This window comes from Rutilus rutilus (assembly GCF_951802725.1).
Source record: "Rutilus rutilus genome assembly, chromosome: 8".
Classification (NCBI taxonomy): Eukaryota; Metazoa; Chordata; class Actinopteri; order Cypriniformes; family Leuciscidae; genus Rutilus; species Rutilus rutilus.
The window spans coordinates 32,946,305-32,961,471 of NC_140222.1; the positions used below are offsets into that span (position 1 = coordinate 32,946,305).

The 15,167-nt window shown below is 44.2% G+C and overlaps 2 protein-coding genes across 7 annotated transcripts in view; both read left to right on the forward strand.

Moving 5' to 3' along the window:
* Positions 1–3,458, forward strand: part of crebbpa (CREB binding lysine acetyltransferase a) — a 51,089-nt gene extending 47,631 nt beyond the window's left edge. For all 6 annotated transcript variants that reach the window (XM_084416951.1, XM_084416947.1, XM_084416950.1 and 3 more), the window contains one exon: positions 101–3,458. In XM_084416951.1, coding sequence (XP_084273077.1) covers positions 101–2,308 — 2,208 coding nt within the window. In that variant the 3' untranslated portion in view covers positions 2,309–3,458. The remainder of the gene's footprint in view (positions 1–100) is intronic.
* A 239-nt stretch (positions 3,459–3,697) lies between these two features.
* Positions 3,698–14,987, forward strand: slx4 (SLX4 structure-specific endonuclease subunit homolog). Its single transcript, XM_084417302.1, has 14 exons — positions 3,698–3,984; positions 4,116–4,547; positions 5,605–5,767; positions 5,883–6,110; positions 8,089–8,321; positions 8,401–8,693; positions 9,341–9,575; positions 9,651–9,733; positions 9,841–9,987; positions 10,073–10,242; positions 10,353–12,763; positions 12,954–13,053; positions 13,512–13,787; positions 14,356–14,987. Exons 2-14 carry the CDS (start codon positions 4,139–4,141, stop codon positions 14,735–14,737), a joined length of 5,130 nt encoding a protein of 1,709 aa, XP_084273428.1. The 5' UTR covers positions 3,698–3,984; positions 4,116–4,138; the 3' UTR covers positions 14,738–14,987.
* The last annotated feature ends 180 nt before the right edge of the window (positions 14,988–15,167 follow it).

Below are 15,167 nucleotides of genomic sequence, written 5' to 3' on the forward strand. Positions count from 1 at the left end.
AGTTGTTAATGCATCTTAACTTTTACTTGACTTCTTATGAGATTACTTTTTATGTTCCGGTCATCCCTTGCTTGATCACGGTGTCCTCATCTTTCCTCAGGACTTTGACCTGTGCATTAGTTGCTACAACACTAAGGGCCATGAGCACCAGATGGTTAAGTGGGGTCTGGGTCTGGACGATGACAGCAACAGCCAAAGCGGCGAGGCCTCCAAGAGTCCTCAGGAGAGTCGGCGTCTGAGCATCCAGCGTTGCATCCAGTCTCTGGTGCATGCCTGCCAGTGCCGCAATGCCAACTGCTCCCTGCCATCTTGCCAGAAGATGAAGCGTGTGGTGCAGCACACTAAGGGCTGCAAGCGCAAGACAAACGGTGGCTGTCCGGTGTGCAAGCAGCTCATTGCACTCTGCTGCTATCATGCCAAGCACTGCCAGGAGAACAAGTGCCCCGTGCCCTTCTGCCTCAATATCAAGCACAAACTGCGTCAGCAGCAGCTGCAACATAGGGTGCAGCAGGCGCAGATGATGCGGAGACGCATGGCCACTATGCAGGGCCGAGCCATGCCTCAGAGCCTGCCGTCACCACCTGCATCAACAGCCCCCAGCACACCCACCTCACATCAGCAACCCAACACCCCTCAAACGCCGCAACCGCTGTCCAGCCAGCCAGCTACGCCCAATGCAGGCGTCATGTCTCCGGCTTATCCCAGTGCACCCCGAAATGGACATCCCCCTCCTCAAGCTTCACAAGGCAAGCCTGGCCCACAGGCCTCCCCGCTACACCAGCAGCCGTCTCCGCTCCCGCAGCCTCCCCAACAGCAGCCGGCGCCCCAACAGCCTCCTCAGCAGCAGCCTCCGCCTATGGCGGTCAAAATGGCACGGCACATAGAGATGGTCGCACAGGCTCAACACAACCAGAACTATCGCATGACCATGAACGGCCTTCCCATGAACCACCAGCAGCCGCGCATGCCAGGCCTGATACAGCAGCCCATGCAGCTTGTTGGACCACGTGGACAGCAGGTGATGCAGCCCATGTCGCAAGGGCAGTGGACAGGAGGCCCTCAACCAGGCATGCAAGCGGCTCAGCAGCAGGTTGCTCCGCAACAGACTGCACAGGGCCCTCAGCAGACCATGCCTATGCAGAGACCCACGATGCCCCAGCAAACGCAACAGCCACGCCTGATGGTGCCCACACAGGGTCCGCGACTGCAAGCACCACAGAGACCTGGAGCCATCGCCTCTAATGCCTTGCAGGAGCTGCTAGCAACCCTCAAGTCACCCAGCTCACCCCAACAACAGCAGCAGGTATTGAACATCCTCAAATCGAACCCGCAACTTATGGCCGCCTTTATCAAACAGAGGACTTTGAAGTACCATGCCAACCAGCCGCAGCAGCAACAACCGCCACAGGGCATGCATGCAGCACAGCCAGCGATGCCCAACATGGCAGCCATGCAGGGAGTGCCTCGACCTGGCATGGCACCTCAGCAGCAACAGCCCACACCACAAGGCATGGCAGCTCTTGGACCGCAGAGTCAGCTCATGAACAACCCGCAGCTGCAGGAGATGTACCGCCGTCAGCTTTTGCGACACCAGCAGCAGCAACAACAACAACAACAACAACAACAACAACAACAGCAACAGCAACAACAGCAGCAGCAGCAACAGCAGGGAGTGATGCCGCAGGCACATGGCCAGTTCCCGCAGGCACAGGGGACTGCTACCAACTACACGCAACTCCGAATGCAGCAGCAGCAGTTGGCCATGCAGGGAGCAGGTGGACCCATGGGCCAGATGGGAATGGACGGCACACCCAACCTCCTGCACCAACGCATGCTCCAACAGCAGCAGCAGCTTTCACAACAGCAGGTCGTCCTCAAGCCTCCAATGGGCTCACCGGCGCAATCAAGTCCCATGAGCCCACAAGCTCACCTGCTTTCCGGTCAGCCGCAAGGTGCGCACCTACCCGGTCAGCCCATGGCTAATGCACTCAGTAACCAGGTGTGCTCACCGGCTCCCGTACAGTCGCCCAGACCTCCGTCGCGGCAACTTCCTCCACATTCCAGTCCTTCCCCACAGGTTCAGCCACAGCCGTCACCGCAGCACGTGCCGTCTCACACAGGGTCACCACACCCTGGTCTGACGACACCCATGCCTGGCTCCATGGAGCAGGGACACCTGGGCACACCTGAGCAGAGTGCAATGCTCCCGCAGCTTAACACGCCCAACCGCGGAGGGCTGCCCAGTGACTTAGGAATGGTGGGAGACACAACGGGAGACACGCTGGAGAAATTTGTGGAGGGATTGTAGCGTTTAATGGGAGACTCCACCCACCACAGTCTCCCCGTTCCTCTTCTTTTTCTTTTTTTTTTGTGGCTCTGTTGGGTTTTCTCTAATATTCTCAAATTTTTGTACTGACATGTAATGTCATTTGTACTGACAGATGGTTTGAAGAAATGTATGAAAAAAAGAAAGAAATTTATGTTGATAAGGATTGGGAATGTTATTGTTTCCTAAAAACAAGACTGATTTCTTCCTTTTAAGAGGGATTTGAAAATTGTTTAAAAGAAATATAAATCACAAAGAATATATTTTTTGTTCAGTTTAGACCCATGTGTGGTCAATGCTTTGTTTTACAGTTTAATTTTTGTTTTGTTTCGGGGGCGCGGGGGGTCTGGTTTCATGCCTTTTCTTTTTTTTAAGAAAATTACGAAACTTCATTATAATATTCATACCTTTTGTTTTGTACCTTATCTAACTTTACAGCATTTTTGTGTTGGAAGACTGTAAAATAATTTGTCTGGGAGTTTAGGTCAGGGTTTCTCTGCTCTGTCTGTCATTCTTCCTGGCGATTGTATTCTAGTGTTGTACCATTTTTTTCAGACATGCATTCGGAGGCATTTCCTCCTCTCCTCATTGTGAAGTTTGTATGAGGAGAACTATTTGTTTGTATTGATAGGAACTGTGCATACGCATGTATGCAGACACACAGAGACACACATATTCATCGCTCAGACAATACAACACAGAATCCAAGAGGACATGTACACATTTACAACATCTCACTGGCCTGGATCCAGAGGTTCTGTCTTGCAGATGTAGAAAATTGTTGCTTTTTGTCCTAATTTTGTTATACAGATATATAAATGTAAAGAGAGCTAGAAAGAGAGAGAGAGAGAAAGAGGGAGAGAGAGGGGCCCTTAAGCTGAGTGAGAGAGAATGGGCGATCCAGCGCTTGTCGGAGCAGTTATGGATTCTGGTATTGGTATTGACCCTCATTCCTCTCACACAAACTTGAACAGGGGCTCTACTCTTTCCCTTAATGTAAATCATGCAAGTTATTAAGCAAAGTACTATAAATATAAGGAAGAGAGAATGGAATCATTGTATAAACTGGTTGAAAAACTTATTTCTTACTTATATACCATATTGTTAAATAAACTGTGTGCAACAGATCAAATCCATGTGTCTTTAATGTTATTTATATATTATATTTATTATATATAATATGTATGTGTGTTAACGTTAGATTGTTGCGTCCGTGGGCTTATTTAATTCCTGTCAGATTTAGAAATAATATGATAAACTTTAATATGATAAATTAAATTAGTTATTTGCCATATTTAGTGGGATTTACCATCTTTTTAACAATTTCACTCTTTCGTAAGTTTTATGGTTATATCACATGATGATTGTTTCGCAATCGACGCAGTCACTACGTCACCGCGCACCGCGCGTCACCGGAAGTAGACGGCGGCGGTTTGCTGGACAGTATTTTGAACAACATAGACCTCTGCAGCACATTTTACAAGAAAATCGTCGTTTTACGACATAAAATCATCTGTATTAAAGACATAAAATGAAGTGCATCTTGCCAACGATCTGTATTTAAGTTGTTATGAAATGAATCGTGGTAAAAGTACGTTAACCGATATTAACTAGCCTGTATATGGTTCGAATAGTGGCAAAGTAAAATGTAAACAAAGGTAAATATGCTTACATATATCTCTTCCTTGTACTTTTTGAAACCAAACGGACAATCTTGATGTAGCTTCATGCATTTCATCCACAATATAAAGATTCAAATGATGTTTAATATTGCATACTGATGTGACAGATCATGTGTGTGATTGGCTCATCATGGACGACTCGGACCAGGACTTCACCGACCTCTGCTCTCGTCTCCTTAAAAGAGTGAGGAGGAAAGGGGGATCTGGAGATGAGAAAAAATCAGCAGCCAAGGATGAGGAGCCATCCTCCCCCTCTTCTAGAAGAAACCCCCCTAAGAGGAGGAAGAAGACTAAAGATGCTGCTAAGACTAAAATAAACAGTAACATCAACAAGACTCAACAGGCTGTAGTATCTGGCGATGCTTCCCAGCCTGTCCCTGATGTATCTGGCACAGGGAAGGTCAAAGATGCCGTGATCCGCAGAATGCAACAGTTTAAGAGAGCCAGTCCAGAGAGACTCCTACATGCTGAGACCAACCAACCCACAGCCACAGAGTCTGAGGGAAACTGTCCCACCACTGCCGGGATCCAGCACACAGGTATGGTGTTGAATCTTTACAGACCCAGGGATCACCCACCCAAGCCTCTCAATTTTCATAAACACATATAACTTATTTTGACACATCATGTTTAGTCATGCAGATCACTAGGTATGAAGTTAGAGGTTAGTTAATAACTAGATTTCTGTATGTTTTACAGACCTCAGCTCAGCAATAAGTGTTTTTGTTTTACTTATATATACATTATAAACATACACTTCCCGGCCCCCTCCCAAAAAAGTTTGACTTTAAATAGGCAAATGCTTACGTGTCTATGATTGTATGATTATTGCAGCGATTATTATGTTTCTAGCATGTTATATGTTGGGCAGCAGTTCTTCTAATCCTAAGTAATGGAGTGTGTTGCTTTTCATTTCTTAAACAACCATATAGGAAGAAACAACGTGGCCATATTCCAGGATGACGATGTCAAGATTCATCAGGCTCAAACTGTAAAGAATGGTTGTGAGGAGCATGAAGAATCATTTTCACACATGAATCGGCACCTTAAATTCATTGAAAGTCTTTGGGATGTGCTGGAGGAGACTTTACAGAGTGCTGGACTCTTGCATTGACAATACAAGATCTTGACTAAAAATGTAGGCCACTCTTGATGGAAATAAATGTTGTGATGTTGAGCCTGATGAATCTTGACATCGTCATCCTGGAATATGGCCATGATGTTTCTTCCTAGATGGTTGTTTAAGAAATGAAAAGCTACACACTCCATAAATTAGGTAGTTTGAAGAACTGTTGCCAAACATATAACATGCTAGAAACATAATAATCACTGCAATAATGGTCCAGTCATAGACTCATAACATTTTACAATTAAATTGTACATAACAGCTATAAATTCATGCTTCTACTGTAAAAATTGTGCCATATGGTGCAAAACATGACTAATGCTTTTATTACTTTAAACCAAAATTGACACAGTTAGAAAAAAATGGTTTAAATTGAATACCAGAATTTGTTTTTATGGCTTGACATTTTTTACAGTGATCGATGAAAGTAATTTTTGCTAAAAGTGTATGTGCATGTTTTCCTACGGAAGATGTGAGCGGAGATGAAGCCCTGGCTCTTCAGCTTCAGGAGGAGATGGATCACGAGGCTCGGGCTGCTGGGAACGTGGAAGAGGCAGGATTGTTCTTCTGCCAGCTCTGTCAGAAAGATCTGTCGAGCATGAGTCCCCCGCTACGCACTCAGCACATCAACAGGTGCATTATAACCTCAACACACACTAGATTATGTGGCATCATTCTTATCTGTTTCACAAACAATGCAGTGTGAGTTTCACCTTTGTCTTCTGCCTCTTTCTCCTGCTCTCTTTAGATGTCTGGATGCCAGTGAAAGCAGCGCTCCCTCGACATCCCATCATTCCCACCCTAGACCGCGGGTCCCAGAGTGTCCCATTTGCGGAAAGAGTTTTAAATCAGAGAAAAGCCGGTCTGTTCACCTAAAGCGTTGCTCGACTGATATGGGTGTGAAGCCCAATGATCTTCTCCAGGCTCTGAGGAGACAAGCTTCTGAGACAGTGAGCCACAACTCCTCCGACCAATCGTAAGTCAGGTTTTTGACTTTATATGTTTGACAATAATATGTTCTTATATGTATACTTTATATCTTTTTTTAACTTTAATTATTTTCCATTGTGACATTTTCATAACATTCGTGCACAATTTTACACTTTATTACTGCAATAAAAAAAAACCTCATCACAGTAATTTGAAAAAATAAAGATATAATATTTAAAAATCCCATTAGATTTAAAAAATAAAAAGGATGGGCAAACCAGTAAATTAAATTAATAAAATAAATGATATTTTTCGATGATATTATATTTATAGACATAAAATATCTTTTTCTGTAACACTTTACAATAAGGTCCCATTAATGTCAGTTAATGCATTATCTAAAAATAAGCATTAGCTACATTTGTTACAGTATTTATTAATCTTTGATAATGTTAGTTTATAAAAAAAACAACTGTTCATTATAGGGGTGTCGCAATATACCGGTATTGACGATAATCGTGATATTCAAAGCATGAAATATCGACATCGTGTTAATTTAGAGCAATACAATATACCGGTATTGGCGATATTGGCGTTTTCTAGACGCAGCGCTCGTCCGCGCCCGCGCAGGTAGAGTGAAACACTCTGTCCACACCCGAAAAAAGTAAGCTGAGCTCGCCAGTATTAACAACAGAGTTCTTCGGCTTCAAAGAAAACAGCACCTTAGAGGTGGTCGCACACCGGACGAGAAGCGCAGCGCCACGTCTTTAAAATTCGAACACATTCTGTATGAGTGTACACACACCGGACGAGAAGCACAGCGCGGTTCTATTCGGCGTCTGTCCGCGGCGCCCAGCAACGGCTCAGGACCTTGTTCAAAATCCTGCCGCGACACAGAGCGCAGAAAAAGGTGTTCAGATCACAGACTCAGCAGCAACTATTGTATTTAGTATAATCATAACATAGTACAGACATTATCTCAATTCCATAATGTCCTTAAACATAATGATATTGCTGGCCATAAACTGAGAAAGTGCGTGTCCGGTGTGCAATACCTCGAGTTGTCATAGACGCGACGCGGCTATTATTTTACTAGTCATCATGGAATGGGAAACGTGACATTAACTGTTAACAGGGGGTTTCTGTGTTCATATATTTAATAAAGGGTGATTATTAAAATTAAGAACCCCATTTTCTTTACTCATCTTATTTTTGTATTTGTATTTGCACTTGATTTTTTTATTCAAATCTGCTATCTGCATGACTTTATTGGCGCCAGTGCAACAACAGGTTTAAGAGCTTTTCAGTTCTTCAGGAAACCTTCGGACAGTGTTTGGCTTCAGTTTGAAACCAGATAAACTTCACATGCTTGTCTTTCTTCACAAAAATTTGCCATAGATTGAGTACCCCCCCCCATAGATTCTATAGATATCGCGATATATCGATATCGTGAATTCTTTTGGCCACAATAACCGTGGTGTGAAAAATCTAACATCGTGACAGCCCTAGTTCATTATTATTTTTACTTTATAACTTTAACTAAGATTAATAAATGCTTAGAAGTATTTTTCATTGTTAGTTCATGTTAATGTTAACAAATGGAGCTTTCTTACAAAAAGGGTTACCAATTTTTCAAAATAAATATAATTGTAGTAAAGTTCGGGCTCAGGGAAGAAGGATGTGGGACCTGGCAAACAGTCAACATAAAGTTTAATGACAAAATAATCCAAACGAAAGAACAGCACTGAGCGTTCTGCCGACTGCTGCCTATAACATAATAAAACAACTACTTAAAATGTCCCAGGCCTGGTCCTCTCTCGCCCTTCGTTGTTGGTGCTCCTCCTTTTATCCTTCCAGAGCTCCTCCATTGGACGCAAGAGCGTTGTGTCGCGCAGGTGTCTCTTATCAGAATTCGCTCCGCTCCCACGGCTCTCGGCCCCACCCTGCTTCACACCACAATAATAAAAATTGTCCCCAGGAGATCTTGTAAATACATATTGTATTTCATGTTCTATGTTCTTCAGACAACAAGTAGGTAGCACAACAAGGAGGGATGGTGTGCCTGTGAAAAAGAGAACCAGGAGGAAAGCCCAGAAGTTGGACGAGGACACCATCATGGCGCTGGCTCTGTCCCGCTCTCTTCTTGAGCAGGAAATGGAAAAGGAGCGAGAGATGGTGGAGGAAAGAGAGATACTGGCTCAGCTCTCCAGCCCTCCAGCAACGGCAGCTCCTGTCTTACAGTGGAGACCTGGTGCAGGTAAACTCACTTTTTGTTCAGTTAAAGCAGTAATTTTGTAGCTTGTTACACACAGCATATCATTCATGTTCTCTTTCAGGAAAGCGGCGTGGAAAGAGAAGGAAGGGAGCATCTCCTGTCCACCCACCACTACTCCTCATTCAGGACCCTCAGACAGCGCTGAATCGTCGACAGGAGCGGGTTTCATCTCTCCTGCTCCGTTCCAGACCCCCCTCTCCGCCAACACCCACCCTATCCCCCTCCGCACTCCCTCTCCAGCCTCACGCCCCCCTCTGGGACAAAAGTGCTCTTCACGGAGGAGGACCAGACTCGCTTTCAGAGTTTTACACATCTGAACTAAGCAACTTCATACAGCCATGGGTTGCACCAGAGGTGAGACATTTACTTGAAGAGATTCCCCTTGTGCACACTTTTTTTTTAGTGTGTATTATTCCAAAGAAAAAATGTTGTTCATAAAAAAGGTGTATTTTTATCAAAATGAAGTAACTATACAAATTGCATTTTTATAAACATGAATATATAAACTATGTAAATGTTAGAATTAATTTTTTAGTACAACAAATATATGTAATTATAATTTACAATAATAGCTTTAGTTATACTTTAAAAGTATAACTCTGTGGCAGCTAGAGTATTCATTAATATTTTTACTGGAAAATTTACTTTAAATTCCCTTTGTCTAATTCTGCACAGTGTCAAAGAAAAAAGTTAATGTAAAAATTCTATAAATATTTTACATGCATTTCTTAAACATGTTAACTGTAAAAATTATTTATTTAAATAATTTATTTAAAAACATGAACCAACATTACTACATTATGAAATGTAGTACATATCATTAGTTTTAGGAATTTAGAATAGGTACAGTCGTGATTGTTACATTCCTTGCCATCATTTTCATTTCACATTAAAATCCCAATGGATAAAATCACATTCTACATTATTTCTCACTGAATATTTTGTTTGTTAAAGAAGTTGTGGATGCTGTTTCTTAAAGTTTCTTTATATTACTACTTCAGAGGGAAAAAGTCAAGTCTCTTGAAGTAACTCCGGTCAAGAAACCTCCAGCTGTGATCACAGAGGCCGATTTGTTCCAGGAAAATCCTTCGGACCAGAGCCCAGCACAGCACAGGTCTACCTGTCCTCTCACTGCCTCTTCGGGTACACCAGGCACCCAGGCTCTGCAGGACCTGATGGAGCTTGCAGAGGAAGGCATGACCCTCACCCAGTACACAGCCACAGGGGACAAGTCAGGTAATACTGGTATTGTGAAACAAAAAGACTCCGTTTTTTTATTACACTCGGCTCACACTGTCCCCTGTTCTTTAGATAAAGACGATGCCACGAATGAACTTCCCTCAAGTGGGTTTGTTCCAGAGACAAATGACAATAAGACACCCAAAACAGCCTCAGTAAGAATTTCCTTCAATTGTGTCTTCCTGTTACTGTACTCTATCATGATTGGCTCAATATTAAATGTTCTGGAGTACTTTACTATGTCCGTTGTTGTGTTTTTCAGGTGTACGTTTCAAAGCTATCATCAGATCTGAGCAGTATGGTCAACAACCCTCAACTCAGTGATGTGCAGTTACAGGTGGACAGTGGGGACGTCTTCTTCACGCACTCGTTTATGCTGTACGCGCGATGCCCCCTGCTGGTCAACATGGTTAGTGCATCTCTACACTGACGCCACAAACGTTAACCATTAAGAAGTGCAGATGAATAACCAAGCTGGTACCATGTGTTTGTAGGTTCACGACTCAGGGTTTGGTGTTCAGGAGGAGGGTTTGCCTGTTGCTCAGAGGGTGTTGTTGGGCGATGTGCTTGGGGAGGCAGTACTGGCCCTCCTGCAGTATCTTTACACAGCCCATTGTCCTCTGACACATACACTGCTACCACACGTACAAGAGCTTGCTGATAGGTCAGTATTACAACCTGTATGGTGTGCTTTCAAATATTACAATTATTTCTGTATATAAATAGATTATAGATGACGTATATTGTGGAAAATAAATCTGTGTTGTGTTTCAGGTTTGGTTTGGCTGAGCTGCAACAGCAGTGTGAGGAATATTCCGGAAGCGTGGAGGAAAACCCAAGAGGAGAATCTAAAATGTTTCCAGCTCCTGAGTCTCATCTCAGGGACCAAGAAGATCAGAACTTGGCAGAAAGCAACTTCTTGGAGCTCCTCCAATCAATGTGGCAGCATGAGGACAGCGAAGAAGAGGATGATTTTAAAGAGACTGGTGGAGAGGAAGGAGACATGGAAGGGGAGAGAGAGAGAGGAGATGGAGAGAAAGAGGACCAGGTGGATGAGGAAGAGCTTGACGAGATCTATGAGTTTGCAGCGACGCAAAGGAAGATGGAGACTGAGACAGAGACAGAGGAAGAGGAGGGACATGCAAATTCATCCCTCGAAAATGAAAAGAAAGATGAAAGGATAGAGAAAAATGAGACAGAACCCCTCTTAGAGAAGTCTGCCGGCAGTTGCCATAGTAACAAACAAGGCGTGGATGGGACAGAGGCTGCCATGGTAACAAGTCCAACAGAAACCCTTAAAAAGCCCAGCCCAGCGACTGAGAGAGTTAGTTTGATTCCAGAATTTGATGACGGCACAACTGAAAACAGGGACCCAGATGCCAGTCTAAACAAGAGTTATGACCGTTTATTCTCCCAGTCTATAGGCGAATACATGGAACCGTCACAGACGCCAGCATCATGCTCGCAGCAAAAACAGTCACGCACACTACAGCGAAACACACCTGCCCCATTTCGCCCTTCATGTGTCAGTGAGGTGATTGACCTGTCCATAAGCCCTCCGCTAAGCTCTGGTGTGTCAGGTGAAACTTCCTTTCCCATGCCTGGGGTGTCTCCTGTTCCACATAAGGGCGAAGATACAGTAGATAAAGGCAAGTCTCCCCTAAATAAAGACAACTCAAGCTGCCAGGGAAAAGAAAACCCTCCTTCCCCTCCAAAATCACACAGCAAAGAGGTTGAGCTCATTGTACTCTCAGATGATTCCGGTGAGGATGTGGATGGTGACGATGCAGCTTCTACTAAATGTGCTTTGTCCCCTCTGTCTCCGTTCAAATCTCCCTCAGAACCGCCCACAAGCTATGCTTGCAAAGTTAAGCTTGCAGAAAACAGTTTCAAAGAATCTGGATCCCAAGGCTATGCCGGGAAACAGGTAAATGCTTCCAAGCAGGTGACGACTGATACAGAAGCCAAGTCTGACCGACCAGAGCACTGTAGTCCTGGGGATGCAAATGAAAGTGTGTTTGATGGCTCTGCTGAGGTTTCCTGGCTGATTCCAGCCACTCCAGTAGCATCCACACGCTGTAGCTCTACCCAGACCTGCGTTAGCATGCGCCGAACCCAACTCTTCCCCAAATCTTGCTCTGCATCGTCCTCTTCTTCCTCTTCCTCTGTCTCCGACAGTTTGAAACTTACCAGCTTTGCTTCTTTAAGCAGCAACTGCCTTAAAGAGGAGCCGGTTCCCTTGTCCAAACTGTTCAAACCAGATCAGACTCTCTCCAAAGAACGTCCTAGCACTGATACGGATCGCTCACCAGGTTACCAGAGACCACTTCAACTTCTAAGACTGTCTCAGGTCTGTTCTACAAGGGCTTCTGATGGCTCCCACACCGACACCATCATGGGACGACAAACCCAGGGTGTCCCACAGCCCTCAAGTAGCACTCCTCTCCATTCAGACTCTTCTTTACAACGTCAGATCCCGTTCGGCTCCCCGACGGTTGGTGACTGTGAGGGGAAAGTTGGCCTAGTGTCTCTACAACTGAGTTTTCCTTCCCCTAGTAAAACACCTGAGAAGAAGCAGAGAAGCTCTCTTCAGCAGGAATGCTCCAGTCCATCCCCAAACTCTCTGAGTTACAGTCATCCTGAAAGATCGAGAGAGAGAGAGAACGATGGGATGGAGCAAATGGAAGTGGGAGAAGATCTTCCCAATCAAAGTGTTGAAGAAGTGGTGGATATTGCGGGAAACTCATTCTGTGACAAGGATGAGTTTGGAAGAAGAGTGGGAGAAGAGCATCCCAATCAAAGTGTTAAAGAAGTGGTGGATATTGCAGGAAACTCATTCTGTGACATGGATGAGCCTCCTATAGCGTTTGACGACTCCTGGGGCTTGGATGGAGGGGTTGCGTGCCAGAAGCCCCACTTCAGTCTAAGACTTGATAGCAGTGAGAGTACAGTTAGTCCACCAGGTCTCGAGGGTAAGGGACAAACGACAGGTCTACACGCCACGTCTCCTCTTCCATCTGGAGCTTATAACAAAACTCCTGATCCAAGTCCAGGTCCGTTCAATCACAGCCTACCTGACCCTGACATGTGGGATGATTGGGAGGAGGAAGAGAACGCTCCCCTTCCTCTTTCTCAGAGACTGGCAGCTCCCTCTGCCAAGAGAGTTGCTGAACTTAAGACTCCAGGTAATACATGTTGTCCTCTTTTTTTTTTTTTATCATGTCAATTATGTTTCCCTGGAGCTCTTATTTTTTTTTCTGATATGGCTGCACAGGTCTGTGCATCAGAAAGCCCTGTAAGATTTTTTCCTGCAAGTCATTTATTTTAGTTTGTTTTAGAAAACCTTCCTAAAATCAATTTTAAATTTCTGCACAGTTGCTTGCAGAAAGAGGAATAAAGGACCGCTGATACCCATCACTCCCATGCCAGGCTACTCCGACATGGACACACCTGAGCTCAAAAACAAACTAAATAGGTGAGCATAAAAATTATATTTAGACACTGTCACACTTAAAAATGTATTCATGTCATTGCAATAGTTAGCAAAATATCAAACCAAGTGGAATACATTATACTGCAACTTTTTATTTTCAGAACTAACGTTATGAACTTTAAGAACTGACTTTTAACTAGCTGGTCCCAGGATCATTTTTAGTCAGTCTTGATTTTTTTTATCCAAGTACTTTGTCTTAATTTTGAATAGGGTGTGTTTATTGTTTTGTAATGTATAAACAAACACACATTCTTGCGTGCCATTTCTTGATTGACAGTGGTAGCCACGTTATGAAACCGAATCAACATAATCGTTTTTTGAAGTATTAAAATATTCAACTTTCAAATGAGAATCAAATGCAGATGGTGTGCAACTTTGCCCTCACATAGCCAAAGCAAAATGCTCAAAAACACAGAGATGCATAATGTTTATTTGTGTAGGTTTGGTGTGCGTCCGCTGCCCAAGAAACAGATGGTTCTGAAGCTGAAAGAGATCCATCAGTACACCCACCAGCTGCAGAGCTCCGAGTCTGAGGAGGAGACCTCTGGACCCCGACGCCCCCCGAATGCCTCCAACTCCCAGTCTGCGCCGCGCTCCTTTAAGCAACCTACAGCGCCCCCTGCTGTCTCCCCTATGAAACTACCGCCAAGTGAAGAAGATGAGCTTTTATCAGCCTCTCAAAACTCTAACACGTCCTCCACTGCGGAGTCCGAAAGGTACAGCTCCTATACGGCTATATAGTCTAAAGGTGGGGAGGTCGACAAAGCCCCCCGCAGCTTGTATGGGGCCCCCCTCTGGTCTAGTGCCCTGGGCACATGCTTGGTAGCTTGTGTGTGAATCCATCCCTGCTATACACACAATTAATACTAAATATGCTGCTTTTCTGCTGCATGGTACGGCTCGGGTACAGCTGACTTAAATAGTACCACCTCGTTTGAGATTCCAAGCGAGCCGCACCTATACTAAAATGTGACGTGAAAACACTGCAGATCACTGATTGGTCAGAGAATCGTCACTACCAGCATCATTGGATTTGCTACACGAGACACCAAACTTGAACAAACTTCTTCGTCTTGCAGTGAATAACATCTACATGCCGAGAATCAGAATCAGCGTTTGTGTTGCGTGTTTGTGTCACGGTAGTAGAGGCGGCACAACTGTAATGATCAGTCTATAATCCCACCCACTTTGAAGCGGTACTAAACTGCAGTGGAAAAGCCGAGCCGTACCATGTAGTGGAAACGTGCCTAAAGAAATATTGTTCAACCCTTTTCTTCTATCCAGGTCGAACCCAGAGCTGTGTGTGTCCGGAGACGATGACTCGGACAGCGAGGGCATCACAGCGTCTCAGGCTGTTGTTCGTGAGAAGGACAAACTCCTCGCAGTTCGTCAGTTCATCCTATCCGACCCCAAACTGTACGAACGAGTGCTGCAGTACCAGCCTCTCTCCCTGGCGGAGCTGCGGTCCAGCTTGAAAGCAGCAGGCATCAGGTTAGGTGCTGCTAAGCTACTAGACTTCCTGGACTCCCAGTGCATCACTTTCAGTACGGCCAAACAAGGCCAGAATGCCTCTTCCCGCAGGAAGCGAGGTGGAAAAACGAAAACTAATGGAAGTGCAGCTGGAAGAGGGAGGAAAAAAACAGCTAAGCCTAATGGAGTTGCATGAGGGCTGAAATAAAATAATGTGGTAAAACTACATTTTCAGAAGAAATTGTTTAAATACAATGTTCATCTTTAAAAAAACACACAAAAAAAAACACTCATGGTCTTGAGTGAAAGGATTTAAATAATGCCTCTTTTTTTTTATCAGCTTCATATTGATGGTTTTTTTTGTTCAATTTTTGAATTGAAAATATTTTTAAATGAATTTAATTTAATGTCTGGATAATGTAATTAAAATACATTTCTTAATGTGTCTCGTGTTTTTATACAATAATTGGTTCATTTCATTTCAACTGTTCTAATACAATTTCACACAGCAGTTTTACAGATTCCTTTAACCAAAATGTGCCTCAAACAAACGGTCAAGATTTCATAATGCAGGTCATATTTTAACAAATTTTCATGACAAACAAGCACATTTAATTGCACTCACT

Excerpts from the sequence above, each read along its gene's own strand:
- slx4 (XM_084417302.1), top strand. The coding sequence starts at position 4,139 with ATGGACGACTCGGACCAGGACTTCACCGACCTCTGCTCTCGTCTCCTT. Across the intron at positions 9,576-9,650 it reads AGCCACAGGGGACAAGTCAG|ATAAAGACGATGCCACGAAT; the intron begins GTAATACTGGTA and ends CCTGTTCTTTAG. Across the intron at positions 9,734-9,840 it reads AGACACCCAAAACAGCCTCA|GTGTACGTTTCAAAGCTATC; the intron begins GTAAGAATTTCC and ends TGTGTTTTTCAG.